The sequence below is a fragment of the Acipenser ruthenus genome, chromosome 6, assembly GCF_902713425.1.
Source record: "Acipenser ruthenus chromosome 6, fAciRut3.2 maternal haplotype, whole genome shotgun sequence".
Classification (NCBI taxonomy): domain Eukaryota; kingdom Metazoa; phylum Chordata; class Actinopteri; order Acipenseriformes; family Acipenseridae; genus Acipenser; species Acipenser ruthenus.
Genome location: NC_081194.1, coordinates 42,243,472 through 42,266,221, shown reverse-complemented (window position 1 = coordinate 42,266,221; position 22,750 = coordinate 42,243,472). Strand labels below are relative to the sequence as shown.

The 22,750-nt window shown below is 37.0% G+C and overlaps 1 protein-coding gene across 1 annotated transcript in view; it reads right to left on the bottom strand.

Moving 5' to 3' along the window:
* Positions 1-444: 444 nt before the first annotated feature.
* The window catches only part of riox1 (ribosomal oxygenase 1), a 40,614-nt gene continuing 18,308 nt past the window's right edge, over positions 445-22,750 (bottom strand). The window contains exons 6-15 of the mRNA XM_034018972.3: positions 20,398-20,504; positions 17,803-17,910; positions 16,961-16,995; positions 16,151-16,329; positions 12,868-12,972; positions 8,603-8,744; positions 7,503-7,623; positions 2,564-2,663; positions 1,240-1,326; positions 445-903 (exon numbers count right to left, since the gene is read on the bottom strand). Coding sequence (XP_033874863.2) covers positions 835-903; positions 1,240-1,326; positions 2,564-2,663; positions 7,503-7,623; positions 8,603-8,744; positions 12,868-12,972; positions 16,151-16,329; positions 16,961-16,995; positions 17,803-17,910; positions 20,398-20,504 — 1,053 coding nt within the window. The 3' untranslated portion in view covers positions 445-834. The remainder of the gene's footprint in view (positions 904-1,239; positions 1,327-2,563; positions 2,664-7,502; positions 7,624-8,602; positions 8,745-12,867; positions 12,973-16,150; positions 16,330-16,960; positions 16,996-17,802; positions 17,911-20,397; positions 20,505-22,750) is intronic.

The following is a 22,750-nucleotide window of genomic DNA, read 5'->3' as shown; positions in this document are numbered from 1 at the left end:
ATACATTAAACTCAAATAGCAAAAAATAAGCACCAAAAAATGAAATAAATTAAAAAACGAAAAACAGAAGCCCTAATTATAATATTCTATTTGGACACATAGTGCGTGTTTTCTATTGAAATCCAAACAAAATACCTAAAGTTAAATTTTAAAAGTTAAATACACCTTCGCAGTAGGATCAAAATGATGCTGATATTGAGGATAAAAATAATCCCGATCTCCTCTCTAAAAATCAGAAAAAACCAAGTACAACATTTAAATGGCCATCGGATTACCAAAGCGAAATCCAGATCACAATAATCCCGATCACATGTTGATATTTTGAAAAACCCAATTTCACAATATAATCCGGATCAAATGCGGAAATTGGATTAGCAACGTTTTGAAGATCCTGCTTCTCAGACAGTATATGACCACAATTAAGAAGTTTGGAGATAGACACTGGACAGTAAATCAAATCTTTTATTGTAAGAATACATTTTTGATCATTGAGGTATTTTATTCCACTGCAAATGAACCGCATTGGACTGGGCCTTTCATGAGTATTTAATAGTAAAAGGGAACTCAACTGACCAGGTTACTTTGGATTTTATAAAAGCATAAACAATATTAATACAGGTGTACATTTGTGTCTATCGCTTTACATCCAGTAATCATACTTATTATGAACACTTCAGAAAGTCAGTAGGACAGCAAGACAATGTAACTGTATACACCACCACGTGGCCATGTTTAAACCAAGATAAGCGTTTTAGGCAAGTGAAATAGTAACATTTTGACTGAAAAAAATTCTCCTAGCAAATCATACCACATTGTTTTTTTAAAGGTATTCACTCAAGAGGAGGGCAGGGGGTTCTTAGTGAGAAGAAGGCCTTTTTCAAATAAGAGCTCAGCTATGGAAATCTGCAATGAAAAAAAAAAATTTATTGAATTATGAAGTTGAATTATGCTTTATTGTACCTGAACTTCAATACCCATGCATTTTGAGGAGGGAGAACCAAATAGGATACATTACAGGACAGCATACTTGACTGCGTTACACTAACTGATAAAACATTCTATGGCTATTTTTAAAAGCCCTGAGTTGCTTGTTTTTAATCATTACAAATTGATAAAGCTTTCTAAAACATAATTTGCCATTTTTAAAATAGTTAAGAATTATTAAATCTAACCCTCTACAACTACCTTGGATTCTAACAAGGGAAGGCTTCAACACTGAAAACACTGTCACATGTGTACCTTGTCATCCGGTATTTCACAAGGAAGGCTCTCCACAGTCACATATGTGGGATAAGAATGGATCAGGAACTCAACACTATCTGTATGCTGTAAAACAATTAAATAATTTTCATTAGGACAAAAATTACAGCATGTTTAGGTTTCCTTTGGGACAGAAAACTGGTTTAATTTTTACTTGGCACTTGAATATACATTTTCTTTAAAACAAAGCAGTTTACTCCAGGGCATAAACAGGTAGTAAAAATTTACATATGTATAAACCATATGGGGTTTACAGTCTTATTATCTTAGTTTTCACGAGACAAGACAACTGTCATAAGCCCTGTTTACACTTGCATTTTTATACCAGTATCATTGCGGAACAGTATCGAAATGTCTCTTCACACTGGAGTTACCAGTGTCATACCGGTATAACCGTATCGATACGAAACCCAGTCAAGAGCACATTTCGTACCAGTACAGTTGCTATGCGACTCAGAACAGTTAAGTGTGGACCGTCTTTACTTCCATCCTGCTTGTTTTATTAAATGTACTGTTTTTTCTATATTTACAGATAAGTTAGAGTAGGAAAATCTAAGTTATTGTACTGTGTGAAACGCGCATCTGTTTTCTGCGTTCAGAAGTGCATTTACAGTATGTCAAGACACCCTGGGCAAGAATAGACTTCAAGTCTTTTTTTAATATATTTTAAAACATCAATAAAATAAGCTCAAAGCAGCTCCATTGATTCTCAATAGAAAATCTTCTCCCAAGCTCTCTATATCCCACAACCCTTTGCACGCAGCGTGACGGAGGTCCCCATACAGAATCAGTGGAGTTGAGTATCTGGGTGTGATAGAATATCTCTGATGTAGGTGTATCGATAAAAAACAGCTTAAATGTGGACAGGTATATCGCAACAGTATCGATCTTCTACTGGTGTTGAAAAGTGGAAAGACAGAAAGTGGTATCGCTTCGGAGTATTCTAAACCGAAAAAATGTTACCATGCCGATACAAGTGTGAACAGTGTAATATAGTAAGACTGCTCATGCCTCCTGTAGTTAAACACAGTGCAAATTGCACAAAAAGACTAAATATGGGCCAGTGTCCTAAAATTTTAAAAATGTATTTAAATGGTAACCTAATTATTTACAACCTGGTACATGTATTACTCCCTTCTTCAATTAACTTCTTAAAACCAGGTAACACTTTTTCCAAGTTAAATTTTTAAATAATTTACAAGGTTGGAATACAAAAAGTATCTGAACTGGGTTTTGAACTCCAGCGAGCACGCAAACACACACACACAAAATTAAATCTCTTAAATGTCTTTGCATACCGTACCTCGGGATCTACTTCAAAAAACTTTGGCTCCTCCTTGTGGTAGACTCTGGAATTTTCTACTGTGTGATACAGGATCACAGCTTCTCCCTCACTGCACAGTCTGCATGTACAGGATGACAAAGCATTGCCAGGTACTAGTGTCAGTGGCAAATTCAACTTTATACAGTACAGTTACATAACAAATGACTTATGATCTACATATTTATATATAAAATACAGAGAAACAATAGCAGAAACAACGCAGTCATTAATTCAAGACTGCTATAACACACTTAGCTTGTCCCGCATACCAGTGCAGTATTTAAACACTTTGTACATTGTGTTTGTACTTGTTGAACCCCATCATGTAACACAATATCTCTTTGCTTTATTGAATAAAATCACCAATTCGAGGATGTGACAGGGTGGATGAGTGGTGACGTCAGGCCAGAAGCAGAAACCAAAAAACCACTGACACCAGGTAGTACAGCAGTTTCAAAAAGACGCAGGGCACCGTTTATTTGAATACAAAAATACATAAAATACTTAAACAAAAACACTGTCCTCACAGAGCAAAATAACAGTTAAATGCTTAAGTCAGTGGTTCTCAATCTGTGGTCCGCGGACCACTGGTGGTAGACCAGCTCCCTTCAAGTGGTCTGTGGAAAGGTTACACAATTACAGAAAGGAAGTGGCAGCATAATTTATAGATCCCTTTGAGATCTTAAACTCAGCTAAATAAAATGCATACATGGAGAATATCTCCAAGTTTAAAAAAAGGTCTAAACTCATTCATATATAGTTTGAGTGTCTAAAATGTATTCTTTACTAGGGAGTTTTTGTGTATTGCACTCACATGCACGCAATAGCAGCTCGTATAGTATGGGATAACACACGACAGGGAGTGCGTTGTGCTGCATTAACATACAGCTGTAGTTGGGTTGGAGGCTAAGCTTTGTGCCTTCAACCAACAAAGCTGTATGTTAATGCAACACAACCCCTGGAGTGGTATCCTGCTTATAAAACTGATACAATTAAAAAAAAAAAGTGTTTTCATTTTTCAAAACTGTTTTATATATCCTTCCGATTTGGAGAAAAATATATCATTCAAACAAGGTTCTATTTGTTGTAAACATTATTAAAACTGGAGGTTTTCAACGTTTCTATTTATTGGAATTAATTAAAATAAATGAAGCCTCTGTGCTGGTCTCAAATCGCTCTGTAAACCTATCTGGCATAACCTGCAATGTTAGCCTTCTTAGTGACCAAGCATTTAAAAATGCCAGTCATGTATTTGTTGATAATGAAAAGATACAGAGAAAGGAGGCAGACAAAGTTCACTATCCACGCATTACTACCGCTGACTTGGAGAAGACAACAATACAAAAATACATAAATGGCATTTTCAAATGCTTGGTCACTAACAACTAATCATTGTGGTTTAATGTTAGCACTGTTTACTGAGCGATTGAGACCAGTGAGGCTAACATAACAAAATTTAGTACCAGCCGAATTACGGCTGGTGGAACATAGAATTAGTATTACAGATTATTTACATTTTTAAGACACTGTTTTTATCTCGATTACCATTTCTTTATGTTTCATCAAATCAATAAAAACACCAGCTGCCCAAGAATTTTAGATTTCTTCCATTTCATTAAGTTGTTGACTTGTTAAATCTGTGTGTCTCTTGGTTTTGCTTCTTGTAATTCCAGCCATTCTACAGTCATGCCTCCGAAAACATGTGACAAAAGGAATGTCATTCATTTTAAAAAACTTTAAAAAGACATCTCAAAACTAACTTCGGCAAAAATAAGTTATTGTACTATTTAACTGCAGGGTAAAAAATCCTCAACAGCCAATCAGCTTGCAGCATCATACATTCCGTTTTATAAATAAAGATTATAGCTGGAGATCTGTAGCTCCGACTGCTGGTACCTCAGATGCATTGTAACTAAATCACATATATACGTTTCTGCTGCAGTGCGTCTGCTAAGAAATAAATAATAATTATCAATTAAAATCATAAAACCAGTCAGTTTTCCTCCCACTGTAAATTCGTGTTCATGAAAAGTAAACTAAAACCGTTCTTTAAAACTCCAATTTTAAAATAACTTTGCTCACAGAAACAGGCCCACCCATCGCATTAAAACAAAAGAAATGTACGTCTATGGTTATTCTTAGTATTACAGTGATTTTTTGTGCTTATTTTCAGTCATCGATATGGTTTACTGTGTGGTCTGTCAAGATTAAAAAATAAATAAAAAAAAATGTATATATATATATATATATATATATATATATATATATATATATATATATATATATATACACACACACACACACACACACACACACACACACAGTGCCTTGCAAAAGTATTCAGACCCCTGACCAATTCACTCATATTACTGAATTACAAATGGTACATTGAAATTTCGTTCTGTTTGATATTTTATTTTAAAACACTGAAACTCAAAATCAATTATTGTAAGGTGACATTGGTTTTATGTTGGGAAATATTAAGAAAAATAAAAAACTGAAATATCTTGCTTGCAGAAGTATTCAACCCCTGTGCTGTGGAAGCTCCCCGTTTACACCGATGAAAGAAATTGCCCTAACGAGGACACAATTACCTTACCATTGGCCTCCACCTGTGAAGCATTAAAGTTGCTGTCACATTTTCTGGATAAAAACCCCACTGTTGAAGGATCATTGGTCAGGCTGTGAATCTGAAGGAAAATGAAGACCAAAGAGCATTCTACAGAAGTTAGAGATAAAGTAATACAAATGCATATATTACGGAAGGGGTACAAAATAATATCCAAGTGTTTGGATATCCCCGTGAGCACAGTTGGATCAATAATCAGGAAGTGGAAGCTGCATCACACCACCCAGGCACTGCCAAGAAAAGGCCGTCCCTCAAAACTCAGCGCTCAAACAATTAAATGAATAGAAGTTGCAGCTGGGTGATCTCTGCTGTGGCAAATACGTCTACTTCTGGATGGCTTAGCTTGCTGAATACCCAGTGTAAAACATATGGGAAGATCTGCCACTCATGGGGGACCATCTCTCTGCTGAGTATGTCTCCTATGGTGTTGTCGAGTTCAGGCAAGTAGGTTGCCAGTATTGTGATGTCCCATATCCTGCATCATTTCCAGATCTTCATGGATAGGAGGCAAAGCTCCCACAACTTTGTGCCTCCCTGGTGATTTATGTATTTTACAGCAGTCGTGTTGTCAGTGAAAACTAATACTTCCCTTTGTTTTAAAATTGGGGCAAAGTATTTCCGTGCCAGGAAGACTGCTAAAAGCTGCATATTATTTATGTAAAGGTTTCTTTGTTTTGCAGAACAAATGCCCTGAACCGGAGCCTCTGCCAAGCGTGCTCCCAACCCAAACAGTCACCACCATTTTCACCATATCCCCAAAAGGCCTCATGGAAGGGGAGCCCTTCAGGCTTTTTTATCCTTTGCATCAATTATCCTAAGGAAATCGTTCTTCTCTGTACTGGTCTGGGTATTAATATTGAGTATTGAGAGAGGATGAAATCCTTCTCAAAACATCCTCAGTATTGATGTATAGGGGTGAAGGACCTTCTGTGTATTCCGGAGTGTCATTGCCAGGGGCAGAGTCGATGATGTCATTGTACATCAGGCTTGGCGCATCCATGGGGTAGTACTGCTCCCGTGCAATCATAGGTGTTGTGGTACCAGGACCAGCCGCAGGGGCTACAGACTGTGGAGGCCAATCCTGTTTTGAATCCCCAAAATCCTTTAGCCACTGGAAGAACTCATTTTTAATCATCGGAGGCATCATGACCTAGGACGGAGGTGGCTGAGCAGCACAGGATAGAATCTCTGCAGTAGCTGCAGCTGGTTTCACAGGAACATCTCTCTCTGCTGCTACAGGAATGCATGGATTTGCTGGGTCGCATCCTTGGGGGAGACATAGCTGAGAGCTCCGCTGTTTCAGTCTTTTCGATGTTCTTGAAGATGACGTGCAGCTTTTATTTGCTTGCTGAGCAGGGGGGTGGGGCTAAGAGAGCACTTCCCCTTTGTGTCAGCGACACATTAACACAAATCCCTACTACCAGACGGTGAAAGAGGGGAACCGCACTTGAGAACAAACAGAGGGAATAGGGAAGACAACACACTAAAAGGAAAAGTTCAGCAAGAACAACAACAACAAAAGAAAAATGCAGAAACGAGAACGCCTATACTTTGGTTTGTTCTCCTGACACAAGCAATATGGAGGCCGAGAGTTCACTTTGTGTGTAGGTTCAGACTAGTTAAGAAATGAAGCTACCTGAAAAACTGACCTGCTCAAAGAAGCATCCAGATATTTTTCCCACAGTTTCCCTTTTGCTGCTTTTCCAGTTGTGCAATGGTTCGGGACCTCGAATAACATTATTTTCTTTCAATACTTTTGGATTTGGCTTTTTTAGTTAGTTTAAAATCATTATTTATTTATTTATTACACAAAAACTTCCAGCATCAGCTTTTCACTTCTTGGGATGCATTTATTTATTTTTTTAACAAAAGGTTTAGGCACTAGCACCAGCACCTTTCATCAATAAACCTGAACACCTAGACAAAGTATGAAGCCATGGTTATCCCTACTGAAACTGAATCAAATCATGTAAATAGTCATAACTTGATTTATATTACCATATTCAAATTAAGGGATGTTAACATGAACCGTGTGAGATGGGCTTAGTGTGGAGACTGCCAACGCTTTTTTCAATACACAAATAAATAAATAAATAAATCAATTGGTTTCCGATTGGTTTTATCTTGCCTGTATCGTTCGGTTTGGAATTTTATGCACATCAGTTTCGGAAAATCATAACCGCTGAATCCCTACTTGAAACACAAACATTAAATATATGGGATTTTGGACTTACTTTTCAGGAAGTAGTTTCTAAGAACAAGTTATTTGGAAGAGAATTATACAGATACCTTGCAACACCTTTTCGTAGGAGTCGAATTTTCGTCTTTCCATTTATCTGCACAGCCACATCTCTAGCATCTCCATCTTCCCACCTCGTTGGAACGCCAAAAACACTAGTTGCTTTTTCCTCTGTAAAAGACAGATTTACAGATATCTAGATTAGAAATTCAAATTTCAGGTATTTTTAAATACCAATATTGTACATTAATATTACTTTTGGCATAAAGCAGCATTTGTAAATAAAAACACATGTGGGTGTCTATAAAACAGTTGAACTGGAGATGGGGCCATGTAATTAGATTTAATAAAGTTTAACACAGACCCCAAAAGAGTTGTAAGATCTTAGATGTTGTGCTAAAATGTAATGTATGCTGCATGAATTGTTTTTATTATAGCTGTATTGTCAATGCACATAAATTCCAACTGCATAAGTGCGTCAGAACGGAAGCTGAAAACGTGAATTTTATGAATCTATTTAATCACAAATAATTTATCCAATATGGTTATTACCAATTAAAACCATCATGCCATTAATCAAACTGCATTGACAGCACCTTGCATAAACTGCTATTACTATTTCTGGGTCAGTGACAAAGGCATCAGCTCAATGGTATCTATTCAAATGGATCACTTTTTCTCCCTCACCAGGCAAATACTGATCATATTGTCAAGGACAGTGGCCATCACTACAAGCCCATGGGATTTGTCTTGCCAGTCACATTGACAGCAAAACCAGTCACTCAGCATTAGTAATAAATTGGCTATTTGGGGCGACCAATGCAGGGATACCAATATATTTAGTAAGCAAGGGGTGTGAGTTGGGTACAATAAATACAAAATATCCCAACCCAGTCATTCTGGGTTTATTCATCTGTCCCAAAAAATAGTTAATTAAATCAATCTTCAACAAGTTGCCTTTTACCACAACCCTCTTGGAATGAAAGATTATGTCACAGGAATGCTGTTGATTAAAACACTGAAATACATTAAACTGAATACCTTGTGCCACTTCTGTGACCCAGTCACATTTAGTGCCACTATAATAAAAATAAAAAGTAGGACTTTGGCCTAAAACAAACATGCAATTTGTTGAGCAACATTTCAATACCTTCTGTAAGCACAGGGGGGAGGCAGTCATGTAGGAAATCTTTGGCTTTTTGATCCACTGCAGCATCCACAGGTGCAAACTTGGCCAGCTTTTTAATCAAACCTTGCAGTTTCTCAGTGAAGTCTGTTCTTCTCGGGTCATCCTAGTACCGAAAAAGCACATTATACTGGCTAAATAACATCTTTAAAGGACTGCTTGTGTAATAGGCAAGTACCGTATATGCTTGATATAGTGACCAGTCTCGACTGTCTGCCCGTATTCATATTAGCTCCCAATATTACTGGCAAAATGTTAATAGGCATTTAAAATGCACAAAAAGCTTTGTTCAGATAAATGCTAGACATTTGTGTGTGGCAATACATTCTGAACCACATTATTTTATATATACTATGTTACACCTCTTAAACCTGGTTGCCTTTACCTTAAGCAGTTTTTGTTTGGCTGAGAATTTATTTTGTGTGTATAAACTGTGAAGGGTGCTCTGGAAAATACTGCATTCATAGTGACGTCTGCACAGGAACGGTCAATGCTGCTAAGAATGCTTCGGAGAGAAATTGGTTCAAAGTGTTTTTCTTTTTGTATTTTCAATTTCTTGCTCTTTTAAAAACATTTGTTTATATTCTTCTGTTATTGGTGTGAACCTCATTTTTATCGAATTTTCCATACAGTGGCTTTCAAAAGTATTCACCCCCCTTGGACTTTTCCACATTTTATTGTGTTACAACATGGAATCAAAATGGATTTAATTAGGAGTTTTTGCCACTGATCAACACAAAAAAGTCCATAATGTCAAAGTGAAAAATAAAATCTACAAATTGTTCTAAATTAATTACAAATATAAAACAGAAAATAATTGATTGCATAAGTATTCACCCCCTTTGCTATGACACACCTAAATAAGCTCTGGTGGAACCAATTGTCTTTAGTCACATAATTAGTTGGATGGAGTCCACCAGTGTGCAATTAAGGTATTTCACATGATTTCAGGTTAAATACATCTGTCTCTGGGAGGTCCCACTATTGGTTAGTACATTTTCTAACAAAAACTACATCATGAAGACGAAGGAACATTCAAAGCAAATCCGTAATAAGGTTCTTCAAAAGCACCAATCAGGGGTAGCATAGACGAACATTTCCAAGGCATTGAATATCCCCTGGAGCACAGTAAAGTCCATTATTAAGAAATGGAGAGAATATGGCACAACTGTGAATCTGTCTAGAACAGGCCGTCCTCAAAAACTGAGTATCCGTGCGAGAAGGGCACTAGTCAGGGAGGCCACCAAGAGGCCTATGGCAACTCTAAAGGAGTTACAGTCTTCCACGGCTGAGCTGGGAGACACTGTGCATACGGCAACAACAGCCCGGGTGCGTCACAAAACTGGCCTTTATGGGAGAGTGACAAAAAGAAAGCCATTGTTGAAAAAAAACTCACATCAAATCTTGGCTAGAGTTTGCCAGAAGGCATGTGGGAGACTCTGAGACCAAGTGGAAGAAGATTCTATGGTCTGATGAGACCAAAATAGAGCTTTTTGGCCTCAACGCTAAGCGCTATGTTTGGCGCAAGCCTAACACCGCACATCATCCTAAGAACACCATCCCTACCGTGAAGCATGGTGGTGGCAGCATCATGCTATGGGGATGCTTCTCTGCGTCAGGGCCTGGAAAGCTTGTGAAGATAGCGGGCAAAACGGATGCAGCAAAGTACAGAGAAATTCTGGAGGAAAACCTGCTGAAGTCTGCAAGAGACCTGGGACTTGGGAGAAGATTCATCTTCCAGCAGGACAATGACCCCAAACATACAGCCAAAGCCACACTGGAGAGGCGTAAAAACAAAAAGGTCAATGTCCTGGAGTGGCCCAGTCAAAGCCCAGACCTCAAACTAATTGAGAATATCTGAAAGAGTTGAAAATTGCTGTTCACCAAAAGGTCCCCATCCAACTTGACAGAGCTTGAGCAATTTTGCAAAGAAGAATGGGCAAAAATTGCAGTGTCCAGATGTGCAAAGCTGGTAGAGACTTATCCAAATAGACTCATGGCTGTAATTGCTGCCAAAGGTGCCTCTACCAAATATTGACTCAAGGGGGTGAATACTTATGCAATCAATTATTTTCTGTTTTGTATTTGTAATTAATTTAGAACAATTTGTAGATTTTATTTTTCACTTTGACATTATGGACTTTTTTTGTGTTGATCAGTGGCAAAAATTCCTAATTAAATCCATTTTGATTCCATGTTTTAACACAATAAAATGTGGAAAAGTCCAAGGGGGGTGAATACTTTTGAGAGCCATTGTGTGTGTATAATATTATATATATAATAATATTATTTATATTTATATATAATAATATTATTTATATATATATATATATATATATATATATATATATATATATATATATATATATATATATATATATATATATATATATATATATATATATACACACACACACACACACATCTATATATCTATCTATATATCTATATATCTATATATCTATATATCTATCTATCTATATATCTATATATAGACACACACACACACAGTTGCGGTCAAAAGTTTACATACCCCAATGGAAATTTATAATTTCTAGAAATCTCAAAAACAAAGAATTTTAGGAAATATGTTTTGTAGCAAAAGTTTTGCTTTTGTGGATGAGGAAAAAAAGTTACAATTATTTGTTTCTGAATTTTTTTGGCAAAACTCCAATAATGCCAATTCAAGTGTTCATACCCTGACAAGGAAAATAACTAGTTGAGGCACCTTTAGCAATAATAACCTCTTTTAAACAATTAGGATATTGCTCAATTAGCTTTTGGCATGATTCTTTAGCAATTTGTGACCATTCTTCAACGCAAAACTGTTCCAGTTCATTCAAATTCCGAGGACTTCTCTTGTGCAGAGCCCTCTTCAACTCGTACCAAAGATTCTAAATCGGATTTAGATTGGGACTTTGACTAGGCCACACCTTCTTATTTATTAACCATTCTGAAGTAAATTTTGATGTGTGCTTTAGAACGTTGTTGTATTGGAATGTCCAGTTGCGCTTTAAACCAAGTTTTGTAGCGGAGGGTTTCAGATGATTGGTCAATATCTTTTGGTATGCTATGGAATCCATTTTACCATGTATTGGAACTAAATTTCTGTGGCATTAGGGGAACAAAAGCCCCATAGAAGGATACTGCCACCTCCATGCTTGAGGAGTAGGTATGGTGTTCTTTTCTTTGTATGCCTCACTAGACTTTCTCCAAACGTAACAACTATCAGCGTGACCAAATAGCTCGATTTTTGTTGAATCACTCCACAAAACCTCTGACCAGAACTCATAGCCATCATTCAAATGCCATTTTGCAAACTTTAAGCGATTGTCCTTGTGATGTTTTCCTAAGAGTGGTGACCATTGAGACCTTCACCATGCAATACTCGACCTATGGTTGCAATGGAAACCCCAGTCCCACTTGCAGCCAATTCACTTTGAATATCTTTGGCAGTCAATCTCGGATTGTTATTAACCTTCCTCACAATTCTACTTGTTCTTGGTGAAAGAACCTTCTTTCTTCCAGACAGAGGGAGCGTTGTGACAGTACCACGAGTCTTGTACTTCTTTATAATAGAAACAATAGTTGAAACTGGGAGACTCAGATGCTTGGAAATCTTCTTGCATCCTTCTCCAGCTTTATGACAATAAATCATTTTCTGCCTAAGGTCTTCAGATAGCTCTTTACTTTTTCCACTTATTGGTAATGACAGCAATCATCCTATGCCTAACCCTTTTATACTCTATGAATGTTCACCTACAATCCAGCATTTTCTAGACTTTTCTAGAATTAGGTTCTTCATTATCATATTGAAATTTCTACCACCTTGTAGACAATACTATCATAGCATCAAAAGGTATGAATACTTTTGAATTACCATTTTTGGAGTTTTGCAAAAAAAAAAAAAAAAAAAAAAAAAAAAGAAATGCTGAAATAAATAATTGTAGTCATTTATTTCTTGTAACTTTTTTCCCTCATCCACAAAGCAAAACTTTTGCTACAAAAGATTTTTCCTAAAATTCTTTGTTTGAATTTTTTTTTAGAAGTTACACATTTCTATTGGGGTATGTAAACTTTTGACCACAACTGTGTAATACACACACACAGCAATAATATGCAAAACATGCAACAAATGAAACAATGCATTCACCATATCAGAATCATTTTAAGATACAGACAATGCACACCACCCAGAAGGTGTAATTGTTATATTACAAAAACAGTACCTTTTCAGAATTCTGTACTCCCATATAACTGAGATAATCTAAAGGCAAGCCCTGTCTGAATTCCACATCCTCCTCAATAGCGATCTGCAAGGCTGCAGGAAGAAGCTACAAGTAAAAAACAAAAAGACAAATTTAGTAACATTATTAAAAATAAACAAAATGATATCAATTCAATAGTATCTGGATATTCTATAGTAAAACCAAGCCCCTTTCTCCCTTGGAGACTAGGGCTGGGTATCGGCAGTGTCTTCACGATACGTATCGCGATACGAGGGTCACGATACGATACAATACAATACATCTCAATACAGTAAATGAAGTATGAAACAAAAAGCAAAACAAAACAAAACAAAAAATCACACAGTTGTCTCATTTGCTTGTGCAAGTGTTTGCAATAACACTGGTAAAGTACTTTCGGTCAAATAAGCTTCACAGCCTGTTTTGCTTCCTGTTTATTCTTTAAAATAAATTTATTTTAAACAAAAACTACAAAAATCGGGGTGTTGTGCATAATTTATTTATTTATTTTAATATAGATGGACAGTAAATTGCTGGAGCGTGGAGCTATTACTGTCCATCTATATTAAAAGTGGAGCGTTGAAAGGACTGGCTCAGCGAAAACAGAAATTTCCAAAACGGCAATGAACAGTGAGTAAGCAAGATTCACAACTTTTGAGTGGTTCTGACCAGACACCGTACAAATTCCCTTAAAACCGGATGTCTGGACAGTTGGCAACCCTAGTTGTAACATGTGAAACAGCATGACGCAGCTCCCCTGCTCAGCGTTAGTGAAGTCCTGATCTAACAGCATGTAACAGACAGCTCTTATGATTACGTTACCGTTTATTTTTCATTAAAAACAAGTTTAAATTGCAGTGAGTTGGTTCTGCTATTTATGATATTAAATGCTACATTTTTTACACAACACTCGCTCACGTTTGGCCACCGTCACAACTGTTGCATGAACCTGGGGTTATCGCATTCTCAATAAAATTGTTATTAGGCTTCCAATGCTGGCTTGGGAAGCCTATTGTTATTGCTGGGATCATTAGGCTTTCAAGCCAGAATGGCTGGGAAACCTATTGTTATTGCTGGGATTATTATTTTTTTTTTTTAGGTGTCCAGAACAAAGTTGCTGGAGCCCTATTGTAATTGTTAGGATTATTATTAGGCTTCCCTGGGAGAAGGAGGAGGAGGAGGAGGATGAGGATGATGAGGATGATGATTATTATTCTTCTTCTTCTTCCTGGTTGGTAGATGCTTTGGGAAGGTGGAAAATGCTAAAGAACGTATGTCGTGAGTCACATGGTTTGTCTGCCATATTGGACTGAATTTATTTTTTTTGCCTAAATGTAAAAATGTGTCTTTCGAAAACGACTTATTGCAGAGTGCTGAAAGTTGGTATAGCTGTTGAGGGATGTCCAAGATTAACTGGTGTTCGTAAGAAGCTGACAGGTTGTGTAGTATGGCGGCCATGCTGCATGATGTCAAAATCACACGGTACAGACGTGAGGCATAATCACGAACTACAAAGATCTTTTTCTCCCAAACCGCTAGTCCGACTGAAACAAACCCACTGGCACATATGATCACAGTGTGGTTGTCTTTAAAGGGTGTAAAGGGAAGTTGCTGCAATAAAAAAAAACAAAAAAAACATGGTCGGCCACGTTGGATGACATCATCAACATACAAAACTGGCTAATAACTCCTTAGAGTGCAGACAGGGTCATGGTTACGATGGAACACATATAGTAACTAATGTATGCTCTATCAAAAAATATCATTGCCCATGACCTTTGACCTCTCCTAAAGGTCAAATGTAAAACTGGCTTATAACTCATAACAAAGTGCACATAGGGTCATGGTTACTATGTAAAAATGCCATTCTGCACTATTTGCTAAAGTGTTTGGTACTGGTACTGGTACTGGCATTCTGCATTATTTGCTAAAGTGTTTAGTACTGGTAGTGTTACTGGTCCTGGAAGCCGTAAAGTTGCTGGCAACTATTTATTATTATTTTTTTTTCCCTAAGATGATCAACCGAGCAAGTCAGGGAAACTCAATGGCCTGTAGCGCTGCAGCACTCATGCAACAGAGATGTTGTATATACTGCAAATGCTTTGTCGCCAACATGTTGAGTTTACAGTAAAATCTACTGGCCATATTAAAATTGAAGGTCGTATTTGGCGACCAAGCAACCTGATTTGAACCACCCTGACTCTGGCCCTTGAGATCCATTCCAGTGCTGGTCTTTATTCCAACCAGGTCTGAAATTAATTAATTGCCTCTTAGCAGCTTGAATTCACATTAGAACCTTCTTGGAGTAAAAATCTGGAGTGGGTTGGATCTTGAGGGCCAGAGTTGAGTACCACTGGTCTATATATCAATATTGCAACCGTATTCATTATTTTCATTAACATATCTATTACACGACAATCAAAATTAGCTTATTGTTATTGTGGATTTAAAAAACATGCAAAAATAAAAATCAAGTTTCTGCTACTCACGCCTGCTGAATTATTATTACCTGAACCTTAATCACAACAGTTAGTACAGCACGTTTACCATAGAAGACTGCATTGCAAACTTAATGCTGCATATTGAAGCAGTAAGGTATGGCACAGCATATTAAACATGGTAAATACACAGGATAACTATTGGAAAAATGCAAAAATCACTCTGCAAATTTACCCTGGTAACTTTTAGTTTAAGGGAGCCTACATTAACACGTACTTGGTGTGATTGGAATTACTTTTTTGAAGCAAAAAGTAAGCATTTGTCAAGGAGTGATTTCAACCACACACAAATATAAACAACAAAATTCTTTTTTTTTTTTTTTTAATTATTTTTTGCTAAACGCATTTAAAATGACATTCAAATACAGACATTTGTTAAAGAATGAAAAAAAATGAACGGTGCAATCGATCTTCTGAACATAAAAATAAATTAAACATTAATTTACTTATGTACCTAAATAGATCGGATGACACGTCACATTCTTAAACAATAAATAAATAAAACTTTGTTTTTGTATCTGAAAAAATAACTATTGGCTTTTCAGTCCTGTAATCTTTCCAACTAACATGCACAGTATAGGCAATATCTATTTTATTCACGGCCTACCAATTTCCTGTGACACCAGTACTACATTGTTTGGTAGCTGCTAACACACAGATTAACTCAACAAACCCTTTTCATGGTACAGCGTGTTGACACATGTATCTATCTAATGCAGAGTGAGGTTCCATTTCATAAGTCTAGCCATATAAAAATAGAGACATGCCTTATCCAGCAGGTCCCCCCAGCTGTTCTTCTGGAAAGAGGAGATAGTAATGTGGAGAGAGTGAGTGTCAGACAGACAATCTCCTTGGTGGATAAAACCTCTAGGAAAATACAGTAGGTCGCCAGCCTCCAAGACAACCTCCAAGATTGGCTCTCCGATCTCGTCCTGACTGAAATTAGCTAGGCACAAAATAGAAAAAGTGCTGTTACCAAGTAGAATTTAACGTCTGGCCACTGGCAACAAATAAATGAACATGTCAGTGGGCCATGATCTACACCCACAGCACCTAGAGTAACTTGGGATACCCTGAAGAACGAGTGCTAAAGAATATCCTTACCACATGGGTAAGTGGTTCCAAAGCATAGCTACAGACACTGAATAACACTACTCTTGCACTAGGTAACATTAGTGCTAATCAGGGTATGTGAAACCAGCCACAGTGACACCATCATTTTCTAGTTCTTGCTTTTTGTATCCATCATATTTTTATTGTATGTATTCTGAACCATGCTGCCTCTTGCCCAGGACCTTACACTAAATGAAACCTTGGGCTCAGTGAGCTATATATTTTTTTCTTTCTTCCTTTAACTATTTTAACAAACCTTTCTCCTGCCCCACTTGCTTAATTTTTTCCCCCAGTTCTTTTCTCACTGTTTTCTGTATCTGCCCCTACTCATTTATTTACTTTGCTCAACACAAAGAAAGGCATGTGAAATGTATAAAATAGCATTTCAGTAAAGTTTGATTGCTTTTAGTTTATCTGTATTCAAGTGAGATTAAACTTCACATGTATAATGTAGCAACACTTACGACTGGAAACCTGGGGCAGAACTTCTTCCTTTGTTCTGTGAAAAAAAAGGAGGTAGTTTGTTTTTCTGGGACTATTTTATTATTGATTTTTCCATTTATACAACATACCGGTACTTACTTTATTGAACCAGAACATACCACTTTTTTCAATTATTGCAACAAAACGCCAAAACAGAACTGACTGCCTTTTCAGCCAAATTATTTTCATAACTGTTGCAATTTTCATACCAATTTCGCTATAAATTATATAAAAAAAAGTGTTGCTGTTTAATGTATTTACAGTAAATGGAGGAGCAGTTAAATACAACAATGACGATTTTTTTTTTCCAGGATTTCTGATCTGTTTTAAAAGAGGATTCTATAATGTATTCCATTTTTTAAGTACTGTTTAAACAGTTAGATTTTTGCGAATGGGGCCCTTTATTTCATTGAGACAGTAACAAATGTAACAATTTTATTTTACATAATTTTAAAATGCTACTACTCAACCAAATGTCAGTTTCTACATCTACACAAATGCAATACTGGCAGACGTGCAAATAATTAAGATTCATTTATCTCAAGGAGTGATTTCTGGTGCTAACAAGGCTAAAAAACAAAAACAAAACTATGCTTCACTTGTTTCAAATGAAGCTCTGTGTCTGCTTTCTGGTGGGTCAGCGTGACCACTGTGTGGCTATCCAAAATTAAATCATTTTATTATAGGAATTGCAGTTCCAAACTTAGGATTTGACATTATACTGGGGAAATGTGTCTTCTGATTTATACATGACAATGGTTTAATCCAGAGTTTGCGTAAAATACTGCAATTAAAATGACTTCAAATCTGTAATGTTACTCACCTTGGGTTATAGACTCGCCAGTGCTTTTTCCCTTCCAACTGAACCACAAACGCTTCAATGTCATCATAGTGAGGTGCAAACCCCTGAGTGTCAGCAGGAGTCAGGTATCTTAAAACACATGAGATTCCAAATTAGTCTTTGTTTCCCTTGTAAAACACAGTACATCTTGTATTTTCAACCAGGACATGATCCTGGTTGGATAACAAAGTTTACATGTGCAAGTATAGTCTAAAGTTATTGGGCAGGATTTTCAAAAGTTCGTAAATAACTTGTGTTAAATCAACAAATCGTTATGTAGCATTGATTTTGGCATTTAAGAGGTCATTATGCCTACCTCGTTATTAAATAATCATGCGAACGTGATTTCCAAAATTATGTTGATTTACGAAATAATGTTAATATCTTAACGAGCAGTGCTTCTTTTGTTTGCGTGGGAATTTAAAAGCAAATCTGTGGTAATTGTCAGAATTTATCAGCAGTTAATTTGCCCTTGGAAAAGGAGGGTTTTAATTAACGAAAGACTATAAACCTCACCTTGAAACAGAAATTTAACAGACAGCGGCTGTGACGCCGATGATACAGAGGCTACCTAGATAATTATTTGTAGTTATTAAAATATTTTAGACTTTTATATACTTGTGGTTATGAATGAAATTTGTTCACTTGTTTTAACAATTTGTAACCTTATGCCTGGAACATGCTGCCCGATTACATTGCAGGAAGGGATGCATGAATGCATAAAAGTACAGTGGCAATGGGGCAAATCATTAGGAGAAAAGATAAGGCTATGGCAGTAATAAATATCTACAATTTGGCTAGAACTTAACGAGACATGATCGTGAAAACCACATGACTGGAGTCATGCATGCATGCATACATACAAACATAGCAATGCACATGAATGGAACCTAAAGTGACCGAGAGCATCGACGTGGATTTTGCCTAACGTATTTGTAATGTTGTCAGACTCCCCTCACAGTGTACACTCTCTCCTTCACACATCTGTCAGCACATATTACAACATCTTATATCTTAAATGTTCGGTGGTTACTTCTATTCATGTTGAGTTTATTTATCGTGGAGGCGAGCAAACCATACCAGAGAAAATGCATGATTAGAGAAATTCACCGAACAATTGACTACAAACAAACTGTATTGGGTTGGGGAGTTCCATAGTAATTTTAAAAGCTTAATAAATGTATAATGAAGTGTTACACACATGGTATAGATGTATAATAACTAACTACAAACACAAATTACACTTCAAACATTCATTTATAGCCTACAATCGTACATACTAAAAAAGTAGATGTCAACATAAGAAAATAAATTCCAACCAATACAGATAGATGGCTTACCCCCCGTCCCATCCAAAAATTAAATAAAAAAAGTCATTGACTCAATTTCAAAGCATTAACAGATTTTGATTTAATTAACACATTGTTTGAAAATCACTTGCTACTAAAGCTCTCATTACTATACCACGAGTTTGATACAATAACACTGTTTTTTGAAAATAATGCCCATTGTGACATAATGCAAGTCAATTAAAAATGATGACCAAGAAAGCCGATAAATCAACAAAAAAACAATTATGGTGGTTTATTCTCACAGGTGTTTTTCACAGACATATTCAAGTTCAAAATGTGTCTAGTTGCCATTGCTTTTTTTACTTTATTTGCTAAACTCAATTTAAATAGATTGACTGAACGTATAGGACACCGAGGAAGCAGCCTTTGTTGAAAGACAACATTCAGAGGGTGTGTACATATTTTCTAATGGATTGATTTAGAAAGGAGATTCACATTGACTAATCAGGATAAAAATAATAATCCTTATTATTCCCACAGCCAATGATACTGCATACAAATTCAAAGAGGCAAAGAAACAGTAATTTGTAGAAGACGCAGGATGTCCATTCATCTGGTATTAAAACCTCTTGGAACATCCACACTTTAAATATCTACTGTATAGAGAAACATTTCAATCAACTCACTGGAGGACTGAATAGCAATTTCATAATGGGATATTAAAGGGTTAGCTAACTTGTCATTTTAAATTAGGGTAAGGTTTATGTGTAAATGCTCCTGTAATAATTTGCCCTGGACAAAAAAAACACACACAAAACATAGGTCCTTCAATAACCTTACTTGGGAATTACTGGTTCAGATTTGTTGCTATTCCTTAAAACTTAAGAGCCTGACCGCAGGAGTAGAACACTAGCACTTTATTTACCCATGTGTTTGTTCCAGCTCTGTAAGTTTACTTTCTGATTTCAATATTTACATTCTGGTGACTTTTTAAACTTCATTGTTTAAATATAAAATGCAGGGTGCTCTTCATCAAGGGACTTCAAAAGATGTCTAACTAAAGGCCCTACCTTTCTGCAGTATCTGTGTATCCAATATAACCCACCCTCACATTTGTTCCCTATAACATTACAATTCACATTAAAGTCATAGGAGTCCTGAGAACATACCAATATGAGTGTTCAAGGGAACCACCTTTGTGAATATGTAAACTACTAAAAAAAACTTTATGGTTCTACACATTGGGGGGGAGTATGAGGGGGTATGGGGAGGGAAGCAAACCTACACATTTGCACCAGCCATGCTTCCAAACTGTTCCTGAAGAATGGAAAGGACATTCCACACTGTGACAGAAAAGGCCTGAGGGTTCAGCATCCGCAAGGAACAGCCATTCTGGAATAAAAAAAAACACTTCAGCAGGCAGGCAAGTCACAGTTCAGAAAAGAACTACCACCAAGTTTGTCCTAAAACTCTAAAGGGGCAATCGCACCAGATGCAACGTGCATGCCGCCTCCCTGCGCCTCGCGTTGCCGCAGACCCGTTCACAAAGAAGGATGCAACGGGGAAAAGTAGACACACTTCGTGTATAAGCACAAAAAGTGAAGGATGCTGTTTAGAAAATAAAAGCTGCAATGCATGTATTTATCGATACATATAGAAACTCTGCGGAATACCTGGAATTTCAAGAAAACGCTTTTTCAATCAAAGAGGCTTTTTAAGGGAGATCATGTTCACATAACTAAATATTCACTTGCCCGATTGACCCATCTTGCCACTTCTCCGTGCACTACCTTTTTGGCCTGCAAACCTGCAAATAGTAAGTGCTGTATTGTAAAGCTCTGGATGTTCAGACACATTGTAGATGAGCTTTTCTTCTTCCACCTTGTTTGTAGATTCTGTGAGGGCCATCTTCTCTTGGGAAAGTAGTCTCCTGCTTTTACACTATTGACTGCTGGTAGGACATGTAATGAAGCGGAGCAGCAAAAGTTGAATTATTTATTTATTTATTTACTTCTTAAGTACCGCCCCGAGTAGCACCTCTGGCCACCTTCGGTGTGAATGCCTTAATTGAAAACAGCAGATTCTACTTTTTTTGCACCATGCCGCATCCAGTGTTAACACCCCTTAAATGCTGCCAACTTCAAGCGACATGTCTGTAATTGGACAATAGGGAACCAATCTGTATCACAAAAAATAATAAAATATTGATAGATAAATAAATAAAAAGATACTTAGAGCTGGAATGGAGTAAACAATGCACAATAAAACTATGTATATTCTGTAAATTAGTCAAACTTAATTATTCGAAGACTGCAACAGGAGGGGGCACCACAAAACACAGCGTGAAGTAGACGTGTTTTCATAGCGCTCCTATTCTTTCACTTAACTTGCTGATTTGCTTTACCAATTAACCTAGCAATTTCATTGTACTTAACTAGGGCTGTATTAGAAGGTTCGAAGGTTTAAAACCTTCTAAGGTTCGTCAGACGCCATTCACGCACGGGGGGTGGGGGGTGGTGGGGGGTTGGGAGGTACCTAGTTGTAGTGCTTCAGTAAAATATGTACGGAATATCTACCATACATGACAGTATAAGAGAAGTGTTATGGTCGAATATGTTTGAAACATACAAAATATACGCTAACACTAACAATTTTTATTTCGAAAACCGAGTACCGTCCGCCCCTCCCCCCCTCCAGCTAGTGTTAACCAGAGGCAAATTTCTTCATTCACCATCTCGACAGCAAAGCCTTGTATAGCGTAAGCTGTACTGAAAGAAATGTCTTGAAACCTATCTGCCGTTTGGGATTTATTTGTTAAATGCCCAGACGACCAAGAAAAAAAAAAAAAAGGCTGAATGCAAACTGTGCAAGCATTTGTTGACGTATCATGGAGGCACACCCAATCTCTGGGGTCACTTTAAAATCGTAAGTTCGTAGTAGTAGTAGTGTAAAATAGGATTTTCAATCAAATATAAAACAAGTAGCTACGGTGATGTCACCAGTAAATTATGCAAATTAGTACCATCGAAGGTTCAAACCTTCCTTCGGTAATGTGTTCCGAACCTTCAAAGGTCAAAATGTACCCTTCGTTGCAGCCCTATACTTAACTAACAAAAACTGAGTTTTCTTCCCAACAACCATTGCCATCTTTGTTTGAAGGAGTAGCTGCAGATGGGCAACACACTTTGTCTCCTGCAAATTCCATTTCATCTGAAACGATGGTAGCAACTTAACAGCTAAATTAGAATGTAAATGACGAGTTTAATAATATTTCCGCAACACAGAGCTATGCAAGAAACCTTATCAACTGTAGGCACCCATGTCTCCAAGATAGAGCAGACTTCGACAGACCACAGGCAACATTACCACAACCCATGGAACAACTTCGCCAAACCTTCATGGTAGAAAATAAGGCACTTTGATCAAAGGTTGTAGATCACGAAGGTCGCTCGAGACGGCAGAATATTAAGATTATTGGTGTACCTGAAGTAAAAGAATGGCTCCACTACTGAATGTGTTACTGAATTCATCCCTAACCTACTGTACCGTGACAACTTTAAAACATCTTTAACTAAATAGAGCTCACTGATCTCTTGAACCCAAACCAACACAAGGAGCACCACTTCGCCTGTTATTTC